Raw genomic sequence first — 13,030 nt, 5'->3', positions numbered from 1 at the left:
TATTTGCTTGCACACTCTTTGGAATAAATATCTGTAATCAATCGCTTCTTATAACCATTAACAAGCTTCTTATCCCGCTCAACTGGAATTTTGGACCACTCTTCTTTTATAAACTGCTCAGGTCTCTCATATTTTAAGGGTGCCTTCTCCCATCAGCAATTTTAAGATCTGTCCATAGGTGTTTGATGGGATTTAGATCCAGACTTTCTATGGGTTCCTTGAAGTTTGTTTGGGGTCATTGCCCTGCTGGAAGACCCATGACCTGGTATTGAAGCCCAGCTTTGTGACACTGGGCGCTGCATTGTAACCCTTCTTTGAAACGCCACCTATTTTGACTCTAGGTCCTGCATTCTTTTCTTTGTAGGAATCATCCCGTTATCGGTAAACAGAATGATGTGTTTTACTAAAAACATCTATCTTGGTATCATCTGTCCACAAGACGCTTTCCTAAAAGGATTTTGGCTTATGTACATTTTGGCAAACTGCAGTCTAGTTTTTTTATGTCTCTGTGTCAGCAGTTGGGATCCTACTGGGTCTTCTGCCATAGTATTTCATTTCATTCAAATGTGGACAAATAGTTTGGGCTGACACTAATGCCCCCTGAGCCTGAAGGACAGCTTGAATTTCTTTGAAGCTTGATTAGGGCTGCTAATCCACTATCTGAACTATCCTGTGTTGCATCCTTTCATCAATTCTTCCCTGCCATTCATAGATTAGCTACAGTGCCATGGGTTGTAAACTTCTTGATTATGTTGCGCACCGTGGGCAAAGGAACATCAAGATCTCTGGAAATGGACTTGTAACTTTGAAATTGTTGATATTTTGCAACAATTTTAGTTCTCAACACCTCAGACAGTTCTATTCTCTTCTTTATGTTCTCCGTGATTGGTGTGGCACACATAGACACACAATGCAAAGATGGAGTCAACTACACTCTTTTTTTATCTGGTTTCAGGTGTGATTTTAATATTACCCACACCTGGTACTTGTCACAGGTGAGTTTGAATGAGCATCACGTGCTTTCAAACAAACTTGTTTAATCACAATTTTGGAAAGGTGTCACCAATTTTGTCAGGCCCACTTTGGGAGTTTGTGTGAAATTATATCCAATTTTCTTTTTTTTCTTGTTTTTTTTTGTGTTGTTCCAATACACACAAAGGAAATATATGCATATAACAAAACATGTTCCGCATTTTTCATTTTATAATAAGCACCGGATTATAATACGCACCCCAAATTTAGAGGAAGAAAATAGAAAAAATATTTTTTAATGTTAAACTGAGGGTCCCTTTAATAATCCTTGTGCATCTTAATCCTAATGCTCATCTGGGGGCACTGGTGGTGGAGAGGCTCATGAAGGTCACAGGAGGCAGGGCGATGCTGCAGGCTCAGAGGAGGGGGTGTTGCGGCTCAGTAGGGTCAGTGAGACTGCGGGCTCAGTGGTGTAGTGGCAGAAGCCATTGATCTGCTGGCAGGATGCGAGTGTGTCGCAGCGGCAGGCGCCATTGATCTGCCGGCGGTGTCACTGCAATGGAGGATGGGGTGGGGTGTCTCAACGGCATGTGCCATTGATCTGACTGCGGGCTCCATTAAATAGCCCGTGGTTGACAAGATGGACTTCAAGAAAATGGCTGTGGAGGTGATGCGTACGCATATAGGACTACGCAGCCATTTTCTTGAAGTTCGTCACGTCAACCTGTGCACACGCCGCCTTCACGGCCATTTTCTTAAAGTCCATCCTGCTAATTTAATGGAGCCACCGTAATCTCAATGCACCTGCCACCGAGACACCCCATCCTGTGACCCTTCTGAGTCGCTCCACTGCAGAGACACCCCTGCAACCCGCTGGCAGATCAATAGTGCCCGCCACCGCAACACCACCAAGCCCGTCCTGTGATCCTCCTGAGCCGCTGCACTGCTCCTCTGAGCCCTCAGTATCGCCGACCCTGTCTCCTATGAGCCTGTTCCACTACTGCTGCCCCGGTAAGCCATATCTCTTTTGTAAGATGCACCCCATTTTACCCCAGTTTTGGGGGACAAAAGTGCGTCTTACAATCCAGAAAATATGATAATTTCACTAATTTTGTCAGAGAAATAATATTTTGGAACAATTTCAACTGTACCAACGCTTTTGAGCATGACGGTATGATGCAGTGAAAATTGGGGTTAAAAAAATCACATTAAAGTCTAACTTATGGGCCCAACTGTGTAACAAGAAGCTAAATAGATTGTGTTACCCGTATAGAAAAAATAGTAATATGGATTGGCCTAAATGTATAGCACAACCTCCAGTAACAATCAGGCCTTTAATTGTAAGTCTTTGGTCCAACCATGTTTCACATGTCACTCATATGGACATATAGGTTATGATGGAATATTATTGAGCACCATGAACCTTATTAACCCTGTAATACCCTATTTCTATCCCCTACTTAGCCATGAAGGTTGGTACCCTTTAAAAAAATGGTAACGGCATCCGAGCTCACTGTTCGTTAACCGTATTAGACTCATAATTTACTTTATATAGATCGATGGTTGTATAGAAAATTATTAAACAAAAGCAACTTTTTTATAATTATCTTGATCTGAAAAGATGGCCCACCATTCCCAAATCATTCAGATTAAACATCTATCTCAATGCACTTCCCCTCTCGCTGCTAAGAGATTTCTCAGGAGAAAATGTGGGGTCCACAGAAGAAACCCCAGTTTGGAGCACTCTGATCAGCTGATCATATTCGCACTCAGCATGGTTGTGTAGATGGATGGTGTGCATTCACTTGTGCAGTATATTCAATAAACGTCTATATCACAGTTTCTCAAAAAAATCTACAGACACAATGGGGTGGATTTACTAAGTGACTTAGGGGTACTTTGTACGCTACGAAATCTCTACTGCGATATCATCGGGGTCAAATCGAAAGTGACGCATATCCGGCGCCAGTAACGACATCGCAACGTGTAAAGCCTAGATGCGCCGATAAACGATCGAAAAAGCGTCGAAAATCAGTGATCTGTGTAGCGTCGGTCATTTTCATAATGTCGCACTAGTAGGAAATACGATGTTGTTCGTCTTTCCTGCGGCAGCACACATCACTGTGTGTGAAGCCGCAGGAGCGAGGAACATCTCCTTACCTGCCTCTACCGGTTATGCGGAAGGAAGGAGGTGGGCGGGATGTTTACGTCCTGTTCATCTCCGCCCCTCCGCTTCTATTGGCCGCCTGCCGTGTGACGTTGCTGTGACGCCGCACGACCCGCCCCCTTAGGAAGGAGGCGGGTCGCCGGCCAAAGCGACGTCGCAGGGCAGGTAAGTGCGTGTGAAGCTGCCGTAGTGATAATGTTCGCTATGGCAGCTATCACAAGATATCGCAGCTGCGACGGGGGCGGGGACTATCACGCTTGGCATCGCTAGCTGATGCTAGCGATGTCACAACGTGCAAAGTACCCCTTAGATAAAGATCTGTATTTCCCATTTTTCTGTTCCCATAAAGGAACTCCTTTATTTCCGAAAGACTCAGTTTTTCTGTTCTGATAAAGGATCTCTTGAATAAATTCTGTTAACGGAATAGATTATCAGAACAGAAATCATACAGAAAAGTTGATGAACACTAATGCTTCCCAGTGGACCTCAGTAACTATATATTATCCGTCTTTTTTGAAGTCTATGTAAGATTGAGCAGCATGTTGTGCTTTACTTTTCACATTAAACTGACGCATGCGCAGAGCTCTGAGACAACATGCTCCAGACGTATTTCTTGTAAGAGGTTGTCTCATATTCTTATATAAGTATTATTGTAAAGTGCTTGTGTGAATTCAATAAAGTTTGCAATTTATCTCTTATTAAAAATGCTTTCCATATTAAAGAACAGGGAGATTTTTAATTCTACTGCTTGTTGTCTGGGTTATGGATACCTCTGCAGTATTAACCTATCTTCTGCGGTCTACTAGACAAGGAGCGCAGTGGTTACCAGCTGATTGTTATGGAGCTTTCAAGTGCTGCCCTAAAGTTTGCCAGATTTGATGCTGTATTGGTGACGCTTCCTCTACTAGCAGCTGTCATGGACTTTGCTCTGTTGCAGGTTTTGCTGTTGGTGGAGGGTAAATGGGTTCCCTTTCCTTTGGGGAGGAGAGGGTTAATGTCAGGTTTCCTTCCAACAGCTTCTGACTCCTGGTCAAGTGTTTCCGGTTCAGACCATGCCCAGGTCCCATTAACTACCCTCAACTTCCACCAGAGGGTGCCGGTTATTTCCTATCGTTTGGAAGCTGAGCCAGAAGGTGGAAGGAGCTGTTGTTACTCTCTCTCAGTTGTGCTTTTGGTTGCAGCATTGGGTTTTGATGCATCATTTTCAGGTGTGTGTGTTTTTTTTTGTTTGGAAGTTACCCTGTAGGCTGTTTATTCCCCTTTTATGTTGTTTTTCCCTTGTGCACTTTTAGTGGCTCCTTTGTGTATGGTTGCCGTGTGTATGATTTATTGTAGTTGTTACCCCTGTTTGTCTGTTTTTGTTGGTGTAGGTAGTCTCTTGTTTGTGCCCATTCCCCCCGAATGTTGGGTTGTGGAGGTGGGTCATAACATCAGGGACAAAGTCAGGAGATAGGGCTTGAGTTGGAGGTCCAGACCTCCCTACCATTAAGGGTATCTCCAGGTGTTAGGGTGAGTGCAGTGGCCCTAGCCTTACGGCCAGTAAAGACTTCCCTGGGTTCACCAAAGACAGCTGTGACAGCAGCATGGGAGAGCGCACACTTCGGACCAGCATTGCAACTATGCCACTGGCCCAAATTGTCAATGATCAGGAGAACACTTCTCTCCTATCATGCAGGAAGCCAGGATCTAGAGGAGTATGCATTCTTGAAGAAATAAAATGCACGTTTTGTACTTGAACATAGACAGTAGTATGTTTCCTCCTTCTCATACTGCAACCTGATAATTCTTTTTATATTTTTTTTTCATTAGGTTTTTCAAATCTCTGTGCCTTTGACTCAAGCACCAGAACCTGTAACTATCAAGATTGCCAATCACACAAGCTGCAAATGTTCCTCCATTGGTTCTCGTTACACACCTACAATCATTCGCAGATCAGTGCGCTTTGCAGAATATGGGTAATTATTCCGAAGTTTCTTCAGTTACTTGCCTGCGTCTGAGTAGTAATATTAGTGAGTACGACGTTCAGTAAATACTTTATCAAACCCATTTTTGGGGCGACTGACTCACTATCTGGCACTCATTACACTCTGCACACAACATTTATTTTAAGAGCTGATAAAACCATGCCATTATATTTTCCACTTCAATAACATTCTTATTATAGAGAAGACTTTTCTTTTTTTTTTACTAAGAATGGAGTGTGCAGCATTGTCTTTGTGTTTAGTGTGCATACATTCCTATGTTGTATTTGATTACATATAAAACTCATACACAAGGGTCTAATTAGGACCCATTTATATAGTAAGATTGTGGCGCATGAAAAACCATTGACCATATACAAATTGATAATTGCTTGTTTAATGGTTCATTCATATGGGGTAAACAAACTGTATGGGGAAGAATGATCTGACCCCATACAGTAACATGTTGTCGGCAGCACACCCATTGTTTACATTTGGAAATGTGCTGCCGACATTGATGCTTTTTAATACCCAATCCAGTCAGTTGACAAACAAGCATGTTTACTTTGGCTGATAATATTGAAAGTGTGTTCTTATGAATGCTGGTTTGGTAAGTATCAGCATTCTCTCACATGAGCTAATCGTAGGACACTGTTAGGAACTTAGGAGTAGATGGAGAACAAACCATCTTCTTTATTTTATAAGATCAGACTGCACTCTGAAGTCATCCGAGTGCAGTTTGATGATTTCCATGCACCCATAATCTTGAACGGGTGGGCGCCATCTGTAAATCGCACCATGCTGCATTTTTTTTCTCCTGCTGAACCAGTATGAGAAAAAAAAAATACTGATCGGCACTGTCCCAAGAATAATCTTAATCCAAGTACTATCCCATAAAGCATCGGATACCACTCATCCGAGTTATACAGTGATGTGAGCAAGCCCTAAATCTGAGCATTTCTTCAGACATGCATGTTTGAAGTATTTCCAAACGTAAAACTCCAATAGAAGCCTTAGGCGGGCTTTACACGTTGCGACATCGCTACCGATATATCGTCAGGGTCACGTCGTTAGTGACGCATATCCGGCGCCGGTAGCGACATCGCAATGTGTAAATCCTAAGTGCGATGATGAACGAGTGCAAAAGCGTAAAAAATCGCTGATCTGTGTCACGTCGTTCATTTCCATAATGTCGTTACTGCTGCAGATACGATGTTGTTTGTCGTTCCTGTTCCTGCACCACCACACATCGCTGTGTGTGAAACCGCAGGAACGACAAACATCTCCTTACCTCCATCCACTGGCAATGCGAAAGGAAGATGGGCGGGATGTTATGTCCCGCTCATCTCCGCCTCTCCGCTTCTATTGGCTGGCCGCTTAGTGACGTCGCGGTGACGTCGCTGTGACGCCGAACGCACCTCCCCCTTGAAGGAGGGATTGTTCGGCGGTCACAGCGACGTCGCCGACCAGGTACAGTTAGGTGCAGAAATATTTGGACAGTGACACAAGTTTTGTTATTTTAGCTGTTTACAAAAACATGTTAAGAAATACAATTATATATATAATATGGGCTGAAAGTGCACACTCCCAGCTGCAATATGAGAGTTTTCACATCCAAATCGGAGAAAGGGTTTAGGAATCATAGCTCTGTAATGCATAGCCTCCTCTTTTTCAAGGGACCAAAAGTAATTGGACAAGGGACTCTAAGGGCTGCAATTAACTCTGAAGGCGTCTCCCTCGTTAACCTGTAATCAATGAAGTAGTTAAAAGGTCTGGGGTTGATTACAGGTGTGTGGTTTTGCATTTGGAAGCTTTTGCTGTGACCAGACCACATGCGGTCTAAGGAACTCTCAATTGAGGTGAAGCAGAACATCCTGAGGCTGAAAAAAAAGAAAAAATCCATCAGAGAGATAGCAGACATGCTTGGAGTAGCAAAATCAACAGTCGGGTACATTCTGAGAAAAAAGGAATTGACTGGTGAGCTTGGGAACTCAAAAAGGCCTGGGCGTCCACGGATGACAACAGTGGTGGATGATCGCCGCATACTTTCTTTGGTGAAGAAGAACCCGTTCACAACATCAACTGAAGTCCAGAACACTCTCAGTGAAGTAGGTGTATCTGTCTCTAAGTCAACAGTAAAGAGAAGACGCCATGAAAGTAAATACAAAGGGTTCACATCTAGATGCAACCCATTCATCAATTCCAAAAATAGACAGGCCAGAGTTAAATTTGCTGAAAAACACCTCATGAAGCCAGCTCAGTTCTGGAAAAGTATTCTATGGACAGATGAGACAAAGATCAACCTGTACCAGAATGATGGGAAGAAAAAAGTTTGGAGAAGAAAGGGAACGGCACATGATCCAAGGCACACCACATCCTCTGTAAAACATGGTTGAGGCAACGTGATGGCATGGGCATGCATGGCTTTCAATGGCACTGGGTCACTTGTGTTTATTGATGACATAACAGCAGACAAGAGTAGCCGGATGAATTCTGAAGTGTACCGGGATATACTTTCAGCCCAGATTCAGCCAAATGCCGCAAAGTTGATCGGACGGCGCTTCATAGTACAGATGGACAATGACCCCAAGCATACAGCCAAAGCTACCCAGGAGTTCATGAGTGCAAAAAAGTGGAACATTCTGCAATGGCCAAGTCAATCACCAGATCTTAACCCAATTGAGCATGCATTTCACTTGCTCAAATCCAGACTTAAGACGGAAAGACCCACAAACAAGCAAGACCTGAAGGCTGCGGCTGTAAAGGCCTGGCAAAGCATTAAGAAGGAGGAAACCCAGCGTTTGGTGATGTCCATGGGTTCCAGACTTAAGGCAGTGATTGCCTCCAAAGGATTTGCAACAAAATATTGAAAATAAAAATATTTTGTTTGGGTTTGGTTTATTTGTCCAATTACTTTTGACCTCGTAAAATGTGGAGTGTTTGTAAAGAAATGTGTACAATTCATACAATTTCTATCAGATATTTTTGTTCAAACCTTCAAATTAAACGTTACAATCTGCACTTGAATTCTGTTGTAGAGGTTTCATTTCAAATCCAATGTGGTGGCATGCAGAGCCCAACTCGCGAAAATTGTGTCACTGTCCAAATATTTCTGGACCTAACTGTATGTGCCTGTGAAATTGCCGTAGCGATAATGTTCGCTACGGCAGCAAGCACCAGATATCGCATGTACGACGGGGGCGGGTGCTATCGCGCTCGACATCGCTAGCAATCGCTAGCGATGTCACAGCGTGTAAAGTACGACTTAGACATATATCATTACACAGCCACACATCACATGTTGCCCATAACCATCAATATTAACTGAAAATGTACACCAATATGTTTTGATCAGCTTACAGTATAGGAAAGCACAGATAAGCAAAAACATAAGAAATTGACAAAGGAACAAATACATTTTCACTGCACTGTATTTGAGTCCAACAGAGCCTGCAAGACAATGCACAGAGGTTCTACATGCCCATTCTAAAGGACCAAAGCAAGATCCATTTCTAATCTCAGTAAGCCACCACTCCCATTGTAAACACAAGGAAACTCTCTTTAGGAGAGGGTGAAGCCCTTTTGAGAACCCTGAATCATTTCCTCATTCCAGCTACAAAAGTGATCTTGATGATCCTGTATGATCTTGATGAAAAGGTTTCAAGGAACCGCAGTTAAAGGGAATATTTTAGCAGGTTTTTGCTATGTAATCTGAGAGCAGCATGTTGTACTGGCAGATACCCTGATCCCAGCAATGTGTCACCTATAAGGCTCTGTGTTTCTGTTTTAATACAATCAGTGTCACTACAGAACTGGGTTGTGATGACTCAGCATCTGACCACTTGTGTGAGAGACGAACTGTTCTAAATTAGGCCAGAGATATTGTTAATTTGTTCAGTAAATCAAGAGACGTTAGCAATTGTTTCTTGTCAGACTGACCAGAGCGCTATTGACTATTAATTGTGGATAGTCTCAGTCCCTTTTGTCCTACATACAGTCCTACATGATAGGAAAAATATGCAGTCGGATTGAACTAGTGACCAATGAGAGAACAGACATCTCCCACCAATCCTGTAAGACACAATACCCTGAAATGAGCACTGAGAGGTATAAAAAGGGCTTTGCTCCTGTCACCATCGTCATTCATTCTACAGGACTTTAGCCTAGGCTCCATGGTTCCAGCTGGAGTATCACAGAACTGCTTCACTGCTCAATACTAAGCCCACAAATTCACTTGGAGATCCCAGGTTGGGACAATTCGGTCATCTGGCTACATATATTGCTGTGCTTGGTCAGCTTCCTAAACTTGCAGCTATCTCATCTAAGTGGGTGCCCTCCAAAAGCAAATTACCGCTTGCTGGAATAGTTTGCCCTGGAAGCCCTGAAGTCACCAAGATTCTAGTCCCTGGCAAGCCAGTGGAAGGATGATAATCTGTTCCTTGTACCATATTGTGTTCTTGCTGGGAATGTACGATATGTTTTTTCCTGTTGGTGAACCAATAAAGTCTTACCACTGTGTTGTTCCCTCACTCTGTGTTGTCTGAGAAGTGTTTTGCCTACTGGGAAGGAGTGCCAGTGTTCATTCGTAAGCACCCTGGTTTCAGAAGACAGCCAGGCCAGCGGACAAGAACAACTACTAACCCTCGTGTCTCAACAAATGGTGGCAACAGTGGGATACTGCTCAGCCTGGCTGATCTGGGGGAGCTGCAGGGGAGTGATGTTTGTAGATGCTGTCCAAGGGTTCAACAAGCAGAGAGACATATAAGCATACCCAGGAGGCCATAGGTATGGCATACAGATTTTGGACACCACCATGTCCAACCCCACCAAATCGGCCTTGGGAAGAGGACTGGAGTGGCTAGGTAGCCGCCACAAGAAATGGCATCTATAGGAGTTGTACCAGTTCAATAGATCGCATACTGGGCTACCGACACCGGGTCGGATTTCATCCAAGAATTGGTCTGTTGGGATGCCCAGAATGTCAACAAAAACCCCACCATGGTTGACCCAGGGGAATTAAACGGAGTGCCAGATCAAGGATCCGGTGGCAGTCTGAAATCAATAACCCAATCCCAAGCAGCCTGAATTCAGAAGTTGTGGGCCGCATTGGGACCCAGAGCCTCAAGTGGAGAGAGGTCTTGTGTTATGGAATCAGTTTTGGGAGTTTCAGTTCCCCTACTGCCAGCACCAGCCGCTACCTGCATGATGATCAACCACCAAAAGGTATGCCCATAACCTCATTTGGTTGTTGGTCCACATTCCTCTAGTTGAAAGTCCAGCTAGCCCAGAGCCAAGTCTTGACTGCTCCTGACTTCCAATGCTGATTCATTGTTCAAACAGATGCATTGGATACTGGACTGGAAGCTGTATTTATCCAAGTGGGGGACAACGGTCAGGAGCATCCGATAGCCTATCTCTCCCAGAAAGTAGTGGACTGAGAAAGGATCTATTCCACAATAGAAAAAGAATGCCTGGCTATTGTCTGGGGCCTGAAAAAATTGCAACCATATCTCTACAGCAAGGAGTTAGCGGTTCTAACCAACCATAATCCCTTAAATTGGCTACATTTGACTGCCAGGGTCAATGTACGTTTGCTCAGAAGGACTTTTGCGTTACAATCCGATAATTTGTCTATCTCACATAAAAAAGGCAAAGATCATGGAAATACCAACACACTGTCCCGATAAGAAAAGAAGGATAATCGGAAGTCTATCACATCCGCACTGCACATCAACAGTCACCAGAATCCAGCTGTTTTCTAAGGCTAAGGAAGAAGGGGGAGGAATGTGATGGCTTAGCGTCTGACCACTTGTACAGAGAATGAACTGTACTTCGTTAGGTGTGTTTAGGGGGTTAATAAATGGAGAAAGAGGATGTTTCTTGTGTTTTATTTTTAAATAAAGGATTTTTCCCTGTGTTTTGTGTTGACCACTACATCTACCCATTACTAACCTCCAGCTTGATGACAGCTGTGATTTTTTGAGAAATCACAACAAATGTAACGCCCCACGGGGCAGGTGTTTTAATCTACTCGTTGGCTGGGCCGGGAGTGCAGATCCTCTGCGTAGTCACGGGGTGGCCTGGCCTGGTCCGTTACCCAGAGGCATACATGAAGGAGGGTTGGAGGGTGATAGGGAGGATGGAGGTGGTAGTTGGAGGTTAGGAAAGTCTTTTTAAGATCATGACGCCACCTGTGGTATGCGGCCAGGGATGGGGGTCACCACTGCGGGTGCTGCTCTCCGGGGCTGATGGTGAGGGTCACAGCTGGGATGGTGTTCCTCCCCACAGGTGGAGCAGGATTACGACGGGGAGGATGATGGAGGAAGGATGGGGGTTAGTTGTAGTCCCCGTTGGCGCCAAAGTGCTGGGCGATGGTAAAGGAGAGGCAGAGACAGGGGCTTCGGTTCCAGGTCTTTTACTCACAGGTAGTTCAGGCGCTGCTCCAGAGTACCGATCTGTATGACGATGGGCTCCAGCCGATCCCGGATAGTCGGCAGTCACCGCCGGTGCCCTTGAAAGTCTTTTAGTGAAGTGTCTCTCGGTTTCTATCTGGAACCCGGGCCGAGCCTCCTGCTCCAAGCCACGGGCCCACGAAGAGAGAGAAACACTAACTCCTGTTGTCAGTGCTAGATGTTATCCCAAGCTGTGCCCAGGAAGGTTCTGCTGTAAGTGTGTTGGTTGCGCCTACTTCTACCCCATGTGGTGCCCACCCCCTGGTGGTTGTTCTAGTGACTAGGAAAGTTCCATGCTTCGTGATGGCTAACTATCCTATCTGCCCTAGTTCAACCCCCTGTGAGTAAGCACCTTACTGTTGTATGTGTGTGTTTTGTGAAGGCACCGGCAGGTTAACCCCCTCTTGACCCGGGATAGATATTACCCCAGAAAAATGGTGTACTATGCTGTGGTGCCTGAAGCCCAGGGGCGTCACACTAACATACAACTACAGCGGCCAAGCACTGAGCTCGGTGCTTTGTGACACCAACATTAGCAGAGCCGCTGAGCTCAGACCTGCAGCGGTTATGTGCACTGTAGTTGTAGTTACCGCTGCAGTCAATACACAGAGACCAGAGTTGAAGAGGAGAGGTGGGAATGGACTATCTGAGTTTATTGTTTTTGTATGTCTGCAAATGTCTGAGGACCACTTTTTTTAAAGACAAGAACTCCTTTAAAGCTCTTTCAGGTTTGATTATTAAAGCGTTACTAAGATTAGTGGACGACATGTGGGTCTTCACTTAATGTGCCCTTTAGGATTAAAAGGCTTGGATCAAATATTAATGTAAAAACCCCCCTTATATAGTGTTCCATCAAAAGACAATAAAACGCACAACATAACAGACTAGAAATAACCAAAGGCAAAAAAACAAGTATATGAAGAAATGACGTTTTTGCCAAATATTTGATTATGCAAAACTTTTATTACCAAATTTCCAACATTCTTTTGCTCGGTGCCAAAGCGTGCGCTGAAATCCAGGAGATGTCTGCAAAATGTAACAGAGCAATGCGTGTCTAATGAAACTTCTTACACAATAAGCAAAAATTCCTAACAAAAAAAGCAGGGACATTATTGTCTGCATTCCTGCACACATGTGTTTGTACCGTGAATCACCAGGGGGGACTGCAGATTTTTTTTGCTTTCAGTCCTTCAGTGAAGGGTTTTATAAGGTAAATAGAAATTGATTCAATATGAAGAATAGTTGAAATAGCTATATCTGAAGGCACAAGGAGGTTATGGCCCCGTCAGGTGAGTCTCCTCCACGTTCTCATTTTGTCCCCCGGCAGGCCAGTGTGTGGAGCCATGGTGGCGCATGTTTTCTGCACGCGCGAGTAGTGAGGACAAAGGAATGATAAACACCAATTCTTCAGCTCCGTCTGCTTCCTATTAACAATCTTCTGTTTTACTCTGATCTCCTGCAATGTAAAATTACACAAG

General features: G+C 44.2%; 1 protein-coding gene across 1 annotated transcript in view; it reads left to right on the top strand.

Annotated features, from left to right (window-relative positions):
- Positions 1–13,030, top strand: part of VEGFD (vascular endothelial growth factor D) — a 134,216-nt gene that overhangs the window by 103,073 nt on the left and 18,113 nt on the right. The window contains exon 4 of the mRNA XM_075333121.1: positions 4,949–5,094. Coding sequence (XP_075189236.1) covers positions 4,949–5,094 — 146 coding nt within the window. The remainder of the gene's footprint in view (positions 1–4,948; positions 5,095–13,030) is intronic.

This window comes from Anomaloglossus baeobatrachus, chromosome 2 (genome assembly GCF_048569485.1).
Source record: "Anomaloglossus baeobatrachus isolate aAnoBae1 chromosome 2, aAnoBae1.hap1, whole genome shotgun sequence".
In the NCBI taxonomy this organism is placed as follows: domain Eukaryota; kingdom Metazoa; phylum Chordata; class Amphibia; order Anura; family Aromobatidae; genus Anomaloglossus; species Anomaloglossus baeobatrachus.
This window is presented reverse-complemented; position numbering and strand designations above follow the sequence as displayed.